The sequence below is a fragment of the Lissotriton vulgaris genome, unplaced genomic scaffold (assembly GCF_964263255.1).
Source record: "Lissotriton vulgaris unplaced genomic scaffold, aLisVul1.2 SCAFFOLD_490, whole genome shotgun sequence".
NCBI classification, from domain to species: domain Eukaryota; kingdom Metazoa; phylum Chordata; class Amphibia; order Caudata; family Salamandridae; genus Lissotriton; species Lissotriton vulgaris.
The window spans coordinates 1,225,081-1,241,853 of NW_028240828.1; the positions used below are offsets into that span (position 1 = coordinate 1,225,081).

At 46.8% G+C, this 16,773-nt stretch overlaps 1 protein-coding gene across 1 annotated transcript in view; it reads right to left on the bottom strand.

Moving 5' to 3' along the window:
• The window catches only part of LOC147672520 (cAMP and cAMP-inhibited cGMP 3',5'-cyclic phosphodiesterase 10A-like), a 909,783-nt gene extending 893,611 nt beyond the window's left edge, over positions 1 to 16,172 (bottom strand). Inside the window, exons 1-2 of the mRNA XM_086947973.1 lie at positions 16,097 to 16,172; positions 1,849 to 1,877 (exon numbers count right to left, since the gene is read on the bottom strand). Of these exons, the coding sequence (XP_086804099.1) occupies positions 1,849 to 1,877; positions 16,097 to 16,172 (105 nt within the window). The remainder of the gene's footprint in view (positions 1 to 1,848; positions 1,878 to 16,096) is intronic.
• Between the last annotated feature and the right edge of the window lie 601 nt (positions 16,173 to 16,773).

Genomic DNA, 16,773 nt, shown 5'->3' on the forward strand with positions numbered 1-16,773 from the left:
ACTTAGAGGCTGTCATCCAGCCCACTGCATTCATTGGTCTGTTGTGCCAATCATACACTTTTTCACCCACTAAAGCATACAGCCTCAGGCAACCCGCTTCAGCCGTTGGCTACCTTCACTGTGAACGCATACACACACAAGGTAGTTACCTTCAGAGCCAGTTATCCTTCACTTCAGTGCCAGGGACTAATCAGGCAATGTGTGCTTTTGAGACCAAAAATGTATTTCGTTTTAGACTTTTTTTTTTAATATTGCACACAGCTTGGCAGAGTTCCAAAGTTTTATAAAGACCGAAGCAAAACGAAAGAAGCATTGGCAAAGGCAAAATACTGGTAGCCAATACCAGATCTTTTGGCTTTGTCAATGCTTGTGTTAAAGTGATTTGTAGTTCTATTACCTCTATCCCACTTTCTGTCACTGTTAAGCTTAGACAATGACTATTAAGATAATTTTTTTTAATATAACACTTTAGACCACACTTCTCTGGTAAGCACTGTAAATATTTGATGCTGGCGCTACCAGATTTATTGATACCAAGTGTATTGAGCTTGGAGGGATGGAAAGCCCAGTATGCCTAGCCAAGATATGGAATTCAGACCATCAGATTACTGCAGAAGCCAGCAGGTGTGTACTTGCTCACTGAGTCTTTTTGCCAGCACTCGTTACCCCAGTTCATTTATGTTAAGTGCAGGATCCCCGTCCCACATTTGAGCCAGAGATTCACTACTAGTACCTTCTTGTACCATTACCTTGTTGAAAGGTTTTGCCTCTGACAATCAAATTCATAGGTTAGTCAAATTTACAAAGACCCAGTTACTTCTTCTACACTTGCAATAACCCATGTTTGCTACCTATGCATCACCATTGATCCAAATATTTGTGTGGCTAAATAAATTAAATAGATTTGCTGTTACGATGCAGACCAGATTTTTCTAGGGGATCAAAGTGTTAAAAATCATTAACAAGTCACCAAGGGACACAAGCTAAAAGTAGGAGAAGACAGAAAGTTGACACCTGCCAATAGCAGGTTAATGTTGCTGATGGCTCCATGACAAAACTCAAATATGAACCATTGGGTCTAACGTACAGTGTTAGCCTGGCGGAAACACAAGAGTGGGTTTAATCAGTGCCACGCTTTTCTTAACCCTAGCCCAGGGTCGTGCTGATAAAGTCTTGCAGCAAACCCTGCAGTTAGTTTCAATCAATGGCTCTGCTGCCCTTACCACACCAAGCTCTACAATTGGATCTTTAGTATATACCTCTCTTAGTACAAAAAACATCCCTGAGCTCCTCCCTCCCAGTGGGGAGGTTGTAGCCCGTACCGTGACTAGGTACCATGATACGAGGAAGTTCCCCAATGATGAAGCTTGCCACCTCTGGTGGGGGAGGTAAACCGTCCTATAAAAGGAACTCTCCTAGGTAGGTGTGTTTTTCCAGCCAGGCCAACACTGTACTTCAGACCCAAGGGTTCATGTTTGTGTTTTGATATATGAAGCAGGAGAGCCAACCCTTTGCAGGTCTCAAAACCTCCTCCAGCCCCTTTTTTGTGAACCTATCTGATGGCTCCAAGTCACCAAGGAAGCAATGTTCCAACCCTGCGACTTTTCATTTACAAATCACTATTGGCAGGAATGTTAGTTTACCTCTATCAAGAGAATTGAATCTGGTCTACAACAGCCAAAATACAATAATTTGTCAAGTGACTGCTTCCTTGGTAACAAAGCCATCGGATAACCATAAACAAAGTGAACAGGTAGATTCGACCAGCTACTGCCAGACTTCATTACTGAAACTTCATTTTTGATAAGGTCCGTTGAAGACAGAAGGACATAAGACTGTGGTACTTACCCTACTCACTTCCGTAGGAACGTAATCATCTGTAAAGAAAAAAGCAAATCTCAATATTAATAAGATGTCTTTGCATTGGAGTGTTTTACAATATTTCATTTGTATACGTAAACGTCCCAACCTTTGTGGGTGTTTGAGGTCTTATTTAGGCAACAGTGAATTATTGCTTTTTTTTTTTAAGGACACGATGATTTATATTTTCTGTTCATTTGTTAGTACAATAAATAAAGAGATCAGAGTATCAAGGTTTAACTTATACCAATAATTGGTTGAAAGGGAAAAAAGGAAGTAAACCCATAGGAAATTCGAGAAATATAAAATTAATTTGTAAGAAGTAGTATTGAATAGTAGCTCAGTTATCCTGCCATGTGCCTCACCACTGAACGAGTTCATGTAGATGCTCCTGGACCACCTGAAACTGATCGTCTTTAAAGCAGTACTGCATTACAAGAGAATATACATCCATGACGTTCATACTTTAACCTTTTGTAGCTTCACCCTGGTAAAAAGCAGCGTGCTTTTCAAATTCCCGTGAAATGTACTCACATGAAGGTGTATTTAAGGAGGAAAGAGTGAGCATTTTGGAAGTATCCTGTATGCAGACTGAAATTCACATCCAAGATAGTGGACATGCGAAATGTGGCAAGATCAACAGATGAACCACCGCACGTTCCCACCAACAACACAATTAGCCTCTTGACTTTAACCACGAAAAGCATTCAACGAAGCTCGGATACTTTGCTGTGACCTCCTAACCCCTACTCTTGTCTCACAGATGAGATGCGTAGCCTGCCTAATAAGTAAACGGGGTGCTGGAGAACTCAGCACCAGAGTGTCACTGCGCAGCCCTTTCCGTCCCAAGGCACATCTTAACTCCAGCCAGGGCTCCAGCTCCTAACAAGCACACAGAGTGTGGCACCTCTTTCCCAGTAGAGTCATATGGATCCTACTCCAGTTTTTAACCAATTAACCATCCTCATTGTTTCACCTAGAGTTAAGGGTGTGTAGTGTTTCAATACCAACTGAATCTTTCCTCTACAAGCCTTCAAAGGATACTTAATACCTAGAAGATCCCCACATACTGATGCTATCTCCCACCTAAGCACAATATCTAACCATTTATTCCCTCTAGCCTGCTTCTCTTTGAGTGTTCCACTCTGCCTAAATTGCAGGCCGCACCCACCCGATTAAACATCATAGTGGAAACAGAAAAAACAATCTGGCTTAAACAATTGAGCGCTAAATTCCAACAACATGACAACATTGAAGTCCCAGACTTTGTTAAACCATCTGGGCCATTAGCATCCGAACCCCTTTTGTGTCATAATTGTAGTGTTTAGATCCCTAATCTAGAAAAGAATAATATTCTTGCCAAGTTATCATATCCATTATACTTCTACAATATTAATATTTAAAACCACAGGCACCCCTTTGGTGCTCCCGGGGCATCTAATTCCCTCTGCGTAGAGGGAGAGTGGAGTAAGCCTGGAACCAACTCTGGACACATACATGCTTGCTATCTGCAATTCTTCAATGACATTAATGAAAAAGTTACTTACCTTCGGTAAACTTTATCTGGTACATACTATCTAGCTGCAGAGTACTTACCTTTGAATTTCCCAGGCGTCAGGCTGGATCCGGAAACTTTTGCTACGCAAAACCCCTTGGGCGAGACGTCGGGTGGCTACATTCCGCTCCGCGTGACGTCATCAGTAGCGTTGGTTATGACGTCGTAGTGCCTATATAGGTGCCACCCAGGCATGCGGACGTCATTACTTTTCGTATTTTACATGCCAGAAGTGCAGAGCCACGAAGTAACTGACGTAGTTGTGTGCAACACTAAGGCCCTGAAAGGGGAAGGGGGGGGACAAAAACCCTAGTCCTAGTCCTACCACATCAGTCTGAAAAGCAGGGAGGCATGGGTGGGGCTGTATGGAATCTGCAGCTAGATGTAGTCTCTACCAGATAATACGTTACAGAGGTAAGTAACTTGCTCATCTGATAGAGACTTCTAGCTGCAGATTCCTTACCTTTGAATCAGATACCCGAGCCATACAATTCCGGCGGTGGGTTGCGGACTCATGATCTAAACTAAGAAGTCTTGCAGGACTGAACGGGCAAAATGCTTTTCTTGACGATCAAGGCAATAATGTTTTTCGAACGTGTGCAATGATGCCCACGTTGCTGCCAGACAGATGTATTGGACTTGGACTCCCCGAGCCAAGGTCGTAGTTGCAGCCTTTTCCCTGGTGGAGTGGGTCCTTAATGCCTCAGGAGGAGGCTTCTTCGCCAAGGCATAACAGATTTTAATGCAGAGAACGACCCAGTGAGAGATGGTCTTTCTGCACCTCCCTTCCCTTCATTGCTCCCACATACCCCACAAAAAGTTGGTCATCCACCCGGTACTCTTTTGAGTGGGCAAGATAGATCGACAATGCTCTTTTTGGGTCCAGTCGGTAGAGACGCTCCTCTTCCTTAGAGGGATGTGGGGTAGCAAAGAAGGTGGGCAAAGTAAAGGACTGACCCAGATGGAATGGGGTCACCACCTTTGGTAAGAAAGATGCCCTGGTGCAAAGCACCACATTTTCCGGAAAGGACATAAGATAAGGAGGCAAGCTGGATAATGCCTGCGTGGGTGGAAATAAGTGAGCCTGCCCTTCCAGAAATCTATTTACAATAGGAGATTTTAAAAGAGAGGGCTGGTCTGGCAGCCGCAAAAAAGCAGATAGAGCAGAGCGGTAACCCTTGAGAGTTCCCAAAGCAGAACCCTGCTGGGCAAGAGTTAGAATGAATAAACGAACAATAGAAAGAGGGTCAATGGACCTTTCTGAACAGTATAATATCATTTCTGCAAACGGTCGGCGCATACCAAATTAGTGGAGGGCCGCATGGCCACCAGCATAACATTACAGACTTCAGGATGAAGGTCAAAAGCTATCAACTGTTGCCGCTTGATCTCCATGAATGGAGGCGCAGAGTTGAAAGGTAAGGGTGGAGAACCCTTCCCTGCTGCTGCGGCAGAACATCCTCCCGAAGGGGCAGCCTGATCGGAGGATCGACACTTATGCTCAAAAGCTCTGGATACCACTCTCCTTGCCTAATCTGGTGCCACAAGAATGACTTGCGCCCGGTCGCTCCTGATCTTCTTCAGAACCCTGGGCAGGAGTGGTATGGGCATAAAGGCGTAAAACAGGCCGGAGCTCCCCTCGCGACGAAATGCTCCACAGAGCAAAAGCCGTCTTGGAAACTCCAGCGTGCAGTACTGCTACAATGCTCGTTCTCTTTGGAGGTGAACAAAACTAACCAAGGTTCTCCCCACTGCTGAAAGAGACCTTGCGCCACCTCCGACTGGAGACACCATTCATGATCCGGAAAGCATCGACAGCGGAGATTGTCTGCCATGGCGTTCAGAGAATCTGCCAGGTGTTGAACCACCAGGGATATGCCCTGCTGTTCCAGCCATGTCCAGAGACGCAGGACCTCTCGACAAAGGGTCCACAACCGCAACCCACCCTCCTGGTTGCAGTACCACATGGTGGTGGTGTTATCCCTGAAAACCCGCACCAGCTTCACCTTGACAAAGGGAAGAAATGCTTTCAATGCCTTCAATGCCAACCAACGCGCTTGGAGCTCCAACACGTTTATGTGGAGCCCTTTCTCCACCAGAGACCAGTGACCCTGGATCTCCACCTCTCCAATGAGGCCGCCCCATCTCAGAAGTGACGCATCCGTCACAACTGTGAAATCTGGTTGGGGAAGGCAGAGAGGTCTGCCGTTGACCCAATTGCGGTTTGTTAACCACCACTGCAGATCCTTCGCAGTTCCTTCCGAGATCTGAACCATGAGATTTCCCTGATGCTGTGCCTATTGGAACTTCAAGTCCCACTGCAGATCCTGCATACGCCATCTTGCGTGTCTTACCAACAGGATGCAGAAGGACATGAGACCCAACGGCCTCAGAGCCAACCTCACCAAAATCCAGGATAGAGGCTGAAACATCGGAATCATAGCCTGAATATCCTGGACTCGCTGCTCGGGAGGATAAGCCTGAAACTGCACTGTGTCCAGAACAGCTCGGATAAAACGGAGCGTCTGAGCAGGAGTCAGGTGTGACTTAGGCATGTTCAAAGAGAACCCCAGCAACTTTAAATGATCCTCCAACAGCCATTCCTGACTTGGCGGAATAGGAGGAGAAAAAGAAAGGAAAGGAAGAGAATAGCCCTCCTGGACGATCTGCAAGACCCACACGTCTTGTTATAGATCTCCAGCGGGGAAGATGATGACGAATTCTCCCACCCACTGGAGTAGTGTGGTCCTGCAGAATCAGCCTAAGAGTGCTTGGAGGCTGTAGCTGCTGGGTGCAGTGTGGTAGATGACTTCTGGCCTCCATTCCGAGGATGGAATGTACCGCGTCCACGTCCACGCACGGCTTGGGTAGTCCAAGTGGGTTGGTGGCTAGGATAGGGCTGACACAGCTGGAAAAGAAGACTGGCCACAAGGAGTGGAGGAGAAGCCCAAGGATCTGGCTGTTGCTCGAGAGTCCTTGAACCTGACCTGGGCCGACGCTGCCTTTTCCCCAAAAAGGCGGGTTCAATCAAAGGACAGGTCCATCAAATTGGCTTGGATATCCCCAGAGAAGCCAGTTGTAAGAAGCCAGGCATGGCATCTCAGGGCCACAATCGTTGAAATCGATCTGCCAAGCGAATCAGTCATATCTAAACCACACTGTTTAGTGAATTTTGCTGCATATATCCCATCCTTGACAGCTTGGGAGAGCACAGCCCGGGCCTCCTGGCAGCACTTATGCAACCGTCTTCCAAAGAGAGTGGGAGAAAAGGCTCAATAAGCATGCAGTATTCACAGACTGCAATGCCAGACTGGAGGAAGAAACCATCTTCTTCCCAAATGAGTCCAGTCTCTTGGATTCCCTATCCGGGGACGTTGAGGCCTGCACCACCAAACTTTCTAGGGTGGGGTGTTGGCTGAGGACCTGTGGGTCACCTGGAGCTGGGCGATGGCAGCGTGCAATTGTCCTATTCACAGGAGACTCTGTGCTGGGCTTGGACCATGTTCCCAGAAGGACGTCCGTAAGTGCCTCATTAAAGGGCAATAGGGGTTCATAAGTGGAAGCCACAGGCTGAAGCCCTTCGGTCAGTAGATTAGTCCTGACCTGCACTGAGGGCAGCTCCAGTCCTAGGACCTCAGCTGCCCTCTTAACCACCATGGCATCTGACACCCCCTCCTCTGTAGCCACTGTAGGTGGAAAGAGCATGCCAATGTCTGGGGAAGTATCCAGACCACTGGCTTTCCCAAGTTCCCCATACCAGTCCATTGTCTCCTCAGACATCCTGGTTCTCAAGAGGATCTCCAGACTTCTCCCATTCCTCTCCTGAGCCCAGCTCGTCCACAGAGTGCTCAGGCGACAACATAGAACTCCTGGGGTCTGTCGATGTCTGAATCGGTGTCGCTTGATGCCGTTCCAGCCCCGTGTCATCAGGGATGAGGATGGGGCTTGCACCACCGACGGGCATCGGCTACGTCGTAGGCACTGACTTAGGATTCAACGCCGGGGAAGGTTGCGTTGACACGACCGGCATCACTCCAGGATCGGATCCCTGAGGCCCTACCGGCACTGTGGCGGGACCCGAAGGCATCTAACCCGATGGGGGCCCATCCAATCCAGCTGGGCCCAAGGGCTCACCAACTGGGTCGTTTCACTCAAATGTGTGGCGCATGGCCTCGTAAAACTCTTTAATTTGAGCGGGAGTCGCTCTGGCTCCCGGATATGGTGGTAGACGCGAAGTTGACTCTGGCTCCGCAGATCCGTGCTTAGAGTGTCAGTGCTCCTTACCTTTCTCAACGACAGACACCAGTTGAGGTGAAGTCGAAGTCGCTTGGTCTTCTTCTTGTGCCCCTTCCCAGAGTGTCCAGAGGACCTCTAATGGGAGGAAGAGGACTTAGGGCTCCGTGAGCGGTCCTGCGACCTCCTCTTCTCCTAACGGGACCGTGACCTCCTCGGAGTCTCGCTTGACTATGTCGACTGCCAGGCCGCAAGCAACTTCATCGCTCGCTCCTTCAAGGTCTTCGTGGACATCGCCTGACAGTCTGAACATGATCTTGTATCGTGGTCTCCGTCAAGACACCACAGACATACGCGGTCGGGATCGGTGACTGACATCATGCGGGAACAAGTCCCACTTGGTTTGAAGCCTGTCTTTCTCAAAGACATCCCTCGAATATGAAGTCTAATCCAAAAATATCGACAAAAGTTGAGAAAAAAACCTGCCAAAAACCGGCAGAGGGGTAGCTCTTCCCGGATCGGCGCTTAACTGGCATGGAAAGAAAAGAACCGACATCCGGGCACTTGGTTGGCGCCTATATAGGCATTACAACATCATAACCGATGCTACAGATGCTGACCACGTTACGTGGGGCCGAATGGAGCCACTTGACATCACGTACAAGGGGTATTGCTTAGCAAAAGTTTACGGATCCAGCCCGACACCTGGGAAATTCAAACGTAAGGAATCTGCAGCTGAAAGTCTCTATCAGATGCATAAATTGAAGACAAAGGGTGCAAAGATGCATCCTTGTCTTACCCCTCTCCTGATCCTAAAGGGACAAGAATATTCCTCATTTGGTCCAAAGCGGACTTAGCAATTACACTGCTACAGTCGGTGTGCTAACAATATCACAATGTACTATGGGGCTCCTATGGATTTCATGGTGTGCTACAATTCTGCATGACTATCACAATCAAAATCTCTATTGAGGTCCATAAAACATAAGTATAAGTACCTTTCCTCAGCTTTTGTGCATTTGCCAATAAGTACATTTAGGTTAAAGCACTGTTCTAACATACCCATGATCCTTTCTGTACCCATACTTAATTTCTGATAGGATTGAGTTTTTCCCTGCACAGATTTCTAGTTTCTCAAACAGAATCCTCCCTAGCAGCTTCACAGAAATATCCAGTAGGAGAATAGGTGTGTCTGTCCTACTTCCCTTTTCTAAATTTGGAAAAATTATTGTTTCGGTCTTGGTAGATGGGAACTCCGTGGTCCCTGCAACATTAAGCATAATTGTTAGAATTGGGACCTATAAATCGACTGTGTTCTTATAATAGGTTCATAGGGAAGCCATCTGGTCCTGGAGCTTTCCTTTTACAACATTTACCAAGGGAGGAAATAAAAGAGTTCACTGAGAACATTACAGAGTTTGATGAATCACAGATAAAACTTTTCGGCACTTTCTGTGCAATTAAGCTCCCCAGTAGAATTAAATATTATGCTATAATATGCTATAATAGTTAATCCAGTCTTGTGGCATTAACCAAGAATCCATAGAAAGAGCCATCTTTTCCTTAAATAGAGTTAATGGTTTTCCAGAACAAAGTGTTTTCATTTGTGTCACTTGCCTGACCCACATTTGCTCTATAATTCTTTCTGAATCCCTTTTTTCCTACAATCAATTGCTTGTTTATACCTTAGTAGACAGCCATCAACAGCCAACTCGCCACATTCATTGAAGAACACAACATCCTCGACTCCTCCCAATCCGGCTTCAGAAAAAACCACAGTACGGAAACCGCCCTCCTCGCCGCAACAGACGACATCCGCACCCTACTGGACAAAAGTAGCCCTCATCCTCCTAGACCTATCAGCGGCGTTCGACACAGTCTCCCACCGCACCCTAATACGCAGACTCTACGACGCAGGAATCCAGGACAAGGCCCTCGACTGGATCTGCTCCTTCCTCTCCGGCAGGACGCAACGGGTCAGACTCCCCCCTTTCCTCTCAGACCCCACACCTACCACCTGCGGAGTCCCCCAGGGCTCCTCCCTCAGCCCGACGCTCTTCAAGGTCTACATGGCTCCACTTGCCCCCATCGTCAGAACCTACGGACTCAACATCGTGTCATACGCAGACGACACCCAGCTCATCCTCTCCCTATCCAACGAGCCCAACACCGCCAGACCCAACTTTCGAGAAGGCATGGAAGCCGTCGCCAAATGGATGAAAAACAGCTGCCTACAACTAAACACCAACAAAACAGAAGTACTCATCATGGGCCCAAACCCCGACGCCTGGAGCGACACCTGGTGGCCCACCGCCCTCGGAAACCCGCCAACCCCCACAGACCACGCACGCAACCTGGGAATCATCCTGGACTCCGAGCTCAAAATGGACCGCCAGATCAACGCTGTCTCATCTTCCTGCTTCCACACCCTCCACCTCCTTCGTAAGACCTTCAAATGGATCCCCCTCGAACACCGAAAGACAGTCACTCACGCCCTGGTCACCAGCAGACTCGACTACGGCAACGCACTCTACGCCGGAATAAACAAAAACCTCATCCGCAAGCTACAGAACATCCAGAACGCCGCCGCAAGAAGGGTCCTCAACCTGCCAAAAGACTGCCACATCTCCCAGCACCTGCGCACACTCCACTGGCTCCCCGTTGAGGCGAGAATCACCTTTAAGATGCTCACCCACGCACACAAGGCCCTCCACGGCACCGGACCAGCATACCTGAACAGCCGACTCAAATTCCACGCACCCCAAAGGACCCTACGATCAGCCCAGGTCTCCTACGCCGAGGTCCCCTGCACCAGAAAGACCAGATCGGGAGGCCGCTCCTTCTCCTTCCTCGCGGCCAAAGCATGGAACGCCCTTCCGCTCCACCTCAGACAGACAACATCGCTCCCCATCTTCGCAAGAAACCTCAAAACCTGGCTCTTCGACAGACCCCCTCCTTGATTGAATGGAACCTGCACCCCCCCTCCCCCGCCCCTAGCGCCTTGAGACCCTCACGGGTGAGTAGTTGCGCTTTAACAAACTCCTGATCCTGATTAGTCTGCAATTGAGGATCACAACTTTATTTTTCTTTACCCATCTATCATATGTTGAAGTGCCACCAGGGCAGATGGCGACCATATTAAGGATTCAAAGTGTTGGATGGCAACTGCTGGCACTAGCCCATGCTGGCATATACATCAGAGAGAACATACACACTCAGTGACAGTCTGGCATAAGCAAGATGTTTCTTCTCAGAGGCAGACTGGAGAACAAAACCGGCATAAACAAATACACAGTAAGTGAGGCATAAAAAGGGCACTTAATTTGTACACCTATTGTCAAACATCTCCACACTGGGGTCTCCGGGTAATGTGAACTGCTGAGAAAGTGCACATTGTACATACATGTGGCAGGACACCAAAATGTACAAGCCTAGCACACTCTTCACTGTATTCCGACTCCTTGCCTCTGCAAGACATTCCCACTCAATCTTTTCACCAGAGGAGCTCACAGACCACATGGTGCAGGCAGGGAAATGGGCAAAAATGTGGATGACAGCTGCAAAGAAGCTGTCACTTTACCTCTTCCACCTTGTTTTTAAAAACCAGACCCTATCTAACCCACTCATCTTAGCTGTGTCATTGACCATTTATTAACAATGAGCAGCGAAATGCCGGAATTTAGCAGCTGGCATACAAGCGAGGCTAGACCACGTGTTACACATGGCGTGTACTGCAATGAAGGCTCTACCTAGGAGGACTACTAAAACTGCTGCCCACCCAACTGGTCATAAAATGGATCATCCAAAAAGGAGTGACCCACTGCTCCTTCATATATGCCTCTTTTCACTTGTGCTTGGATCTAATATGAGCTCTGCGACTTAACAAAAGCTGACCCTGGCCAGACCTAAAACTGCGTGGTTAGGCTGTGGAGTGAGGTCTTCTATTTCATCTTTTATGCTCTGGTCTCTCCTAGGGGAAGCAAGATTAGTAGACTATGGCAAGCCTACCACGTCTTTATGAATGCTAGTTCAACTCTTAGTTTAAAAAGTGTCTAGTCAAGACCTGGGCACCAGAATCTAAGAGTGGGTTTTAATATCATAGTGTTCCCTCTTTGGATGCATCCTCTCTTTGCACAAGCTTGGGGAAAAGGAGAATTTTATGGACTTAATATTCAATCACTTTCTCAAGGGATGCTGCTGTTTAGGTCTTTTTCAGACTGAACTTAATATTGGGACAAATACTTTAGAGTAAAAGCGTCCAGAGACCTCCTGAGTAAAGTACGACGTGGAAAATACCGGTTTTAAAATTATTTATGATTGGTAGCCATTGGTACCAGAGAAGGGTATTTTTGAGGTGCTGTTTCGGCTGATTAATACCCGTTGTTGTGCTCCTGCCTGAAGAGTGCAACGAATATCTATAAGAAAGGGGAGGGAAGCATGAGGTCATTCAGCAACCTTTCAATGCGACACTTACTTCCAATCAAACTTTTAATGGTGCGGATAGATTATATTAAAATATACAATAACTAGAGAATAAAGTGAATGTAGTGTGAAAAAATGAAAACTGCATGTTAAAAGTGATGTTATTTTATTTCAAATGCCGCCAAGGATTTTAAATAAAAGACTTGACCTAAAAGTGGGGATAGAAAAAAAGTAGAATCCTAAATCAGGCAAACATAGCCCCACTTGTTTCACTGCGACCTGGTGCAGGTGATATTGGCTCATGCGCTGCAAACCTTCCTGAAGTAGTAGGCATTCCGAGGACAGACCAGCAATAAACTTGATCTCAAACCTGTTTTTAAAGTTACCGTATAATTGTGAGGCATTAAAAGAAATCCAAGTAGGGACAAATTTACTTGAACATATTCTAGATCCCTCTGAGGGTGATAAAACTCTTTCCAAATCTCTCTGAAGTGAATACAAGTGCTGAGAATAGCAAAAGGTCTCAACTGAATATATTTTCTTCTTGAACAAATGCATTATGGGAAGGACTGATCCGAATATGCATCATGCGTTGACAGAATGCTGCACTGCTGTTAGTGACAATTCGTACATACTGTACTTTGGACAACAAAATACTGTAGATTCGTCATAATACACTCTCCTCATTTGCTCCACATTAACAGAACCTTCCACTACATTTATTTGTTCATATAGCCCCCTGAGCAACTTCAACAAATAGGTGCACTAAATAATCACATAGCAGGGAGGAGCAATATAATTGGAACACCGATGATGGGATAAAAACTCTTCCTCCTGAATTTCGGTATTTAAATATAAATGTAAGTACAATAGAGAAGCATACAATTACTTTCGTTGCCTACTCCAGGTACATCAAATTCGCCTGTTCATTTGTCTTTTACCTAGCATGGGTGGTCTTTTGTGGATCAATCTCAAAGCCTGTAGTTTTTTATTGATCTTTACACTGCTTCAGACAACAAGCAGCAATGAAAATTGTGTTAAAATATGAATAGGGATACCAAAAATTCACAAGTTCCCTCTGCAATTTCTGTCCTCCAACTCAGAGATGCGTCGTGACATGGATGTATTCCGGAAGGGACGGAGGATAAAGATGGATCATGCATACCTTTCCTGGAATCCTGGTTCCCGCAGGCCACCAATCTTTCCTTCGCTATTCCACTGGAATTCGACAGAGCCCACAGGGTTCCGGCCCGAGTCCTGCCTGGTCAAAGGGGCCCCAGACAGATCGTTTGTAAACCTCTCAGGTATCAACACGTGGGGCAAATTTTGTCGATCATGCGCAAGCATAACCACATACTATGGAAGACCAATAAGGTGTACATTTCTCAGTATTATTGCAAAGAAACCGTCGACCTGAGGAAAAACTTTCTAGCCCTCCGCCCGCGTCTCCAGTCACTCAATTACCAATATGGCTTCGTAGGTCCTGCACGTTTCCGGGTGACGATCCAAGGGATGCCGCAAATATTCACTGATCCATCACATCTGAAGAAATTCCTGGATGGTCCTGATGAAACATCCATTGACACTGCTGCGCCGAATGCTCCTGGTGCTGGCACATAGTTTTTCGGATTACTGCCCGCTATCTTGTCAACAAAATACGGCGCCTGATCAACCTCATCGTCTCATGTTACAGGACTGGTTGGCGGTGTGGTAGGACGCTATTTTCCTTCTTAAATGTCTACGATGCTGTGATGCTACCTACACTGCATGTAAACGAGAGACTTGGTACCTGATCTGTTTCCATTTGACCTTCATATGTCCACTCATTAAGGGGGTGGTCTGGTCTCTTTGTGGAGTAGGCAACACTGCTGAACATTACTCGTCAAATTGATCCACACGGCAGCGTGTGTTACTTTTGATACACTTACTCTGATCTGGTGTAGCTGGAGCACATGTTGTAATGTTACGAGTTTGCTTTCATAGTGGCCATTTGCTTTCTTAGTGGCCATAGTGCTTTCATAGTGGCCATTTGATGTCCTAGGCTACCTATAAGGTTCCATTGGTTAACCTTGAGCAATCCCTACAAATTATCTTATACCGCGCCTGCGTGATTGGAATTCGGGTGTGTTGTACCGTTGTACTGTTATACCGATTGCTTTACTGTGTTCTTTTTCAGGTGACACAAATGTGACCAATTCGCTAGTTACGTATAATCACTTGGAATGATGTACTCAAGACATGTTCCTGTTGTTTCTGATGTTTGTTCATATACCACGCTTTACTTCTAGTATGAAGCAAGCAAAGATATCATATAAATGCCACGGGGGAGGAGACCTGGTGCGGCTGCTTCTCCCTGGTCGCCATGTCCTTAGTGTACTTTTGGGGTGGGGAGGGAGGGTTTGGGTTGTGGGTGGGTTGGGTTATTGGTTTTACTGCTATTTATTATTTCTTCTGTGTTTTTGCTTCTGACTCTTCGTCTACCTAGGTACCTATGCAGCAACTCTCTACATCTCAGTGTCCATGACAGTGCTCATTATGTACTCATTTTTACTTGCCTGTCCATTTTCTGGTATTTTCAATTAATCAAAGATATCTGTAGAGCGCGCTACTCACCCGTTAGGGTCTCAAGGCGCTGGGAGGAGGGGGGGTCGCTACTGCTCGAACAGCCAGGTTTTGAGTTGTTTCCTGAAGGAGAGATGGTCCTGAGTCAGTCGTAGGTGGGTGGGGAGTGAGTTCCATGTCTTGGCCGCCAGGTAGGAGAAGGATCTTCCTCCGGCGTTGGTTCTGCGGAAACGTGGGACGGTGGCGAGGGCGAGGCTGGCGGAACGGAGCTGGCGGGTAGGTGTGTAGAATGTGAGGCGGCTGTTGAGGTATTTGGGGCCCTTGTTGTGGAGAGCCTTGTGTGCGTGGGTGAGGAGTCTGAACGTGATCCTCTTGCTGACGGGGAGCCAGTGCAGGTCTTTCAGATGGGCAGAGATGTGGCTGTGACGGGGGATGTCAAGGATGAGTCGTGCAGAAGCGTTCTGTATGCGCTGGAGTCTTTTCTGGAGTTTGGCTGTGGTTCCAGCGTAGAGGGTGTTCCCATAGTCCAGTCGGCTGGTGACGAGGGCCTGGGTTACCATCTTCCTGTTTTCGTTGGGGATCCACCGGAAGATCTTTCGGAGCATGCGCAGGGTGTTGAAACATGATGATGAGACGGCGTTGACTTGCTTGGTCATCGTGAGGGAGGAGTCCAGGATGAAACCTAGGTTGCGTGCGTGGTCCGTGGGCTTGGGGGCGGTGCCCAGGGCAGGGGGCCACCAGGAGTCGTTCCAGGCCTCGTCATTGAGAAACGCACGATGTCCCTTACACTTTGCACTATGAACAGAGTAACATCCTATCCTCTCCCTTCCAATGACCCTAAATAAGCAGTCCATTAAGATAGTGTCGCTCAACGTGAAGGGTATCATTCACCCAATCACAAAAAGGAACATTTTAGACTATCTACACAAACAAAAGGGTGACATTGTATTATTACAAGAGACTAAAATCAATTCGCCCCAATTTAACTCTATGAAAAATAAATGGTACAGTGAGGCAATTGGATCTGATGCCTTAGGGAAAAAAACGGGGTTCTCACTTTAACTGCGAAGAGAGCTAATATTGATGTCCTACACAGCACAGCCGAGACAAAGGGTAGCTGGGTCTCCACGAAATTGTCAAAGGACAATAAAGAGTTTTATGTGACTAACGTCTATGCCCCCAATAAGGACGACCCGGTGTTTTGGAGGGAACTCTGTGCCCATGGTGACATGATATCAGATACTGCAACACATATCTTTGGTGGTGATCTTAATCTCCCCATGGATCCTCTTTTAGATAGGTATTCCCGCTGCTCCTTCCGTCCAAACAACTCGCACAAAGCACTCCTCAATCTTTGCTCCCGCTTCAATGTAATTGACTCATGGAGGCTGTTGAACCCGACAGGTAGAGACTATACCTTTTACTCTCCACCTCACAATTCATATTCACGCATAGACTACTTACTCGCTTCTGGCCACTCCACTGCCGACATTGAAGACACTTCCATTGAAGCGCGGGTACTTTTTGACCATTCATGCATCACAGTGACTCTGGCGCTGCACAATGTGGTTAAGAGATTCTCTCTTTGGAGATTCAACGACGCGGTCTTGAAAAAGGAGGCACATAGATTGACTATAGAATCGGCCATTAATGAATATCTTACTCAAAATAAAAAGGGGGACACAACAGAACGGACAAGGTGGGAAGCACTTAAAACAACGGTGAGGGGGGGGTATTAATCAAAATTCGTGCATCCATGAATAAGGATGCCAATATCACTTTACAGCGCTTGGAAGAGGAAATCTCAGCGCTAGAAAAACGGCATACAGCTTTTAAAGATCCTCTGGTCCTAAATGACTTGATGAACAAAAAATATGACTACAATAAAATAGTCAGTGAAAGGGCAGGGGTGTGGCTCCAACACGACAAGAACTTCAAGCTCTGTCATGCTAATAAGGCGGGTAAGAGCCTTGCCTCTTACTTGAAATTCAAGCTACAACAAACGGCTATCAAAAGCATAGTTGATGAACTAGGAAATCCGCACTCGGACCCTTCTAAAATTGCCGACATCTTTAAATACTTCTATAGTGACTTATATAGCAAAAACCTAGAGATCGATGGTTCTAAACTAAAGACATATT